General features: G+C 63.9%; 1 protein-coding gene across 1 annotated transcript; it reads right to left on the bottom strand.

Moving 5' to 3' along the window:
• Positions 1-3: 3 nt before the first annotated feature.
• LOC109509389 (claudin-8-like) lies at positions 4-1,071 on the bottom strand (the record flags this gene model as incomplete). Its single annotated transcript, XM_019859242.1, has 1 exon — positions 4-1,071. A coding segment is annotated over exon 1 (798 nt), but the record flags the coding sequence as incomplete, so codon positions are not given.
• Positions 1,072-1,080: the final 9 nt, after the last annotated feature.

Genomic DNA, 1,080 nt, shown 5'->3' with positions numbered 1-1,080 from the left:
GTAGCTGTAGATGGTGGAGGGGTGTCTAGACGGGACGGGCTGGGCCCGGGCGGAGGGGTGTCTGGACAGGACGGGTTGGGCCTGGGCGGAGGGGTGTCTGGACAGGACGGGCTGAGCCTGGGCCTGAGGGAGCAGCACCAGTTGCTGAGGCTGCAGAGGCCGGACGGGCTGCGGAGGGTACGCCATGTAGTCCGAGTTCCCGGAGTAGACGTAGCCCCTCGCGCTTTTGCCTTCCGACCGCACGTTGCAGCAGGTGAACACGCATCCTCCGGCGAATAGGAAGGCGCCGGCCACCCAGCCGATGTAGAGGGCCTCCCCCAGCTCCCTCCGCTGGGCGTCGATCAGCAAAGGGTTGTAGAAGTCGCGGATGATGACGTGACCCGTCCAGGACACGGGGATCAGCACGCAGATGCACGCCATGAAGATCATGGCCCCGGCGACGATGAGCACCAGTCGCTTGGCTCGGTCGTTGTTGCGGATGCACGCCGTGCACTGCAGCCCCGCCAGGCTGATGAGAAGCGCCAGGCCGGCCAGGGCCAGGGAGCAGCACATGAGACCCCGAGCCGCCTGGAGGTCCGGGGGCAGGGCCAGGAGGGAGTCGTACACCTTGCACTGCATCCTGATGTCGGCCTGCTTGAAGCAGTTCATCCACAGGCCTTCGTAGCGAGTCTCGAACACGATGATGTTCTCGCCGATGAAGGCCGTGACTCTCCACATGGGCATGCCGGTGCTGGCCGCCACCCCGATCAGCCCGATGAGCGTCAGAATGAGGCCCAGCATCTCCAGAGCCGAGTTGGCCATCTTGTCCTGCTCGCCACGCGGCTGCGGCAGCGACTGCGACAGGAACGGAGCTCGTCCCTCCGGGGATGTGGCCGCAATCCCGGTGGAGACGGGAGGAGTTCACCTGCTCTGCGTACGGGACAGGGAGGGGTGTGGATTGAGACCGGTTGCTAGGAGACCGACTCCCCTTAGGCCAATTGTGTCTTTGTGCAGCGAACAGGAGCCGTTGTAAGCCTCCACCTTGTTTGCTCAAACTTCTCGGTTTACATCTTGACACCTGCTCTGACCAGGAAGTCTATT

Source organism: Hippocampus comes, unplaced genomic scaffold, assembly GCF_001891065.2.
Source record: "Hippocampus comes isolate QL1 unplaced genomic scaffold, H_comes_QL1_v1.1 C16878198, whole genome shotgun sequence".
NCBI lineage: Eukaryota > Metazoa > Chordata > Actinopteri > Syngnathiformes > Syngnathidae > Hippocampus > Hippocampus comes.
This window is presented reverse-complemented; position numbering and strand designations above follow the sequence as displayed.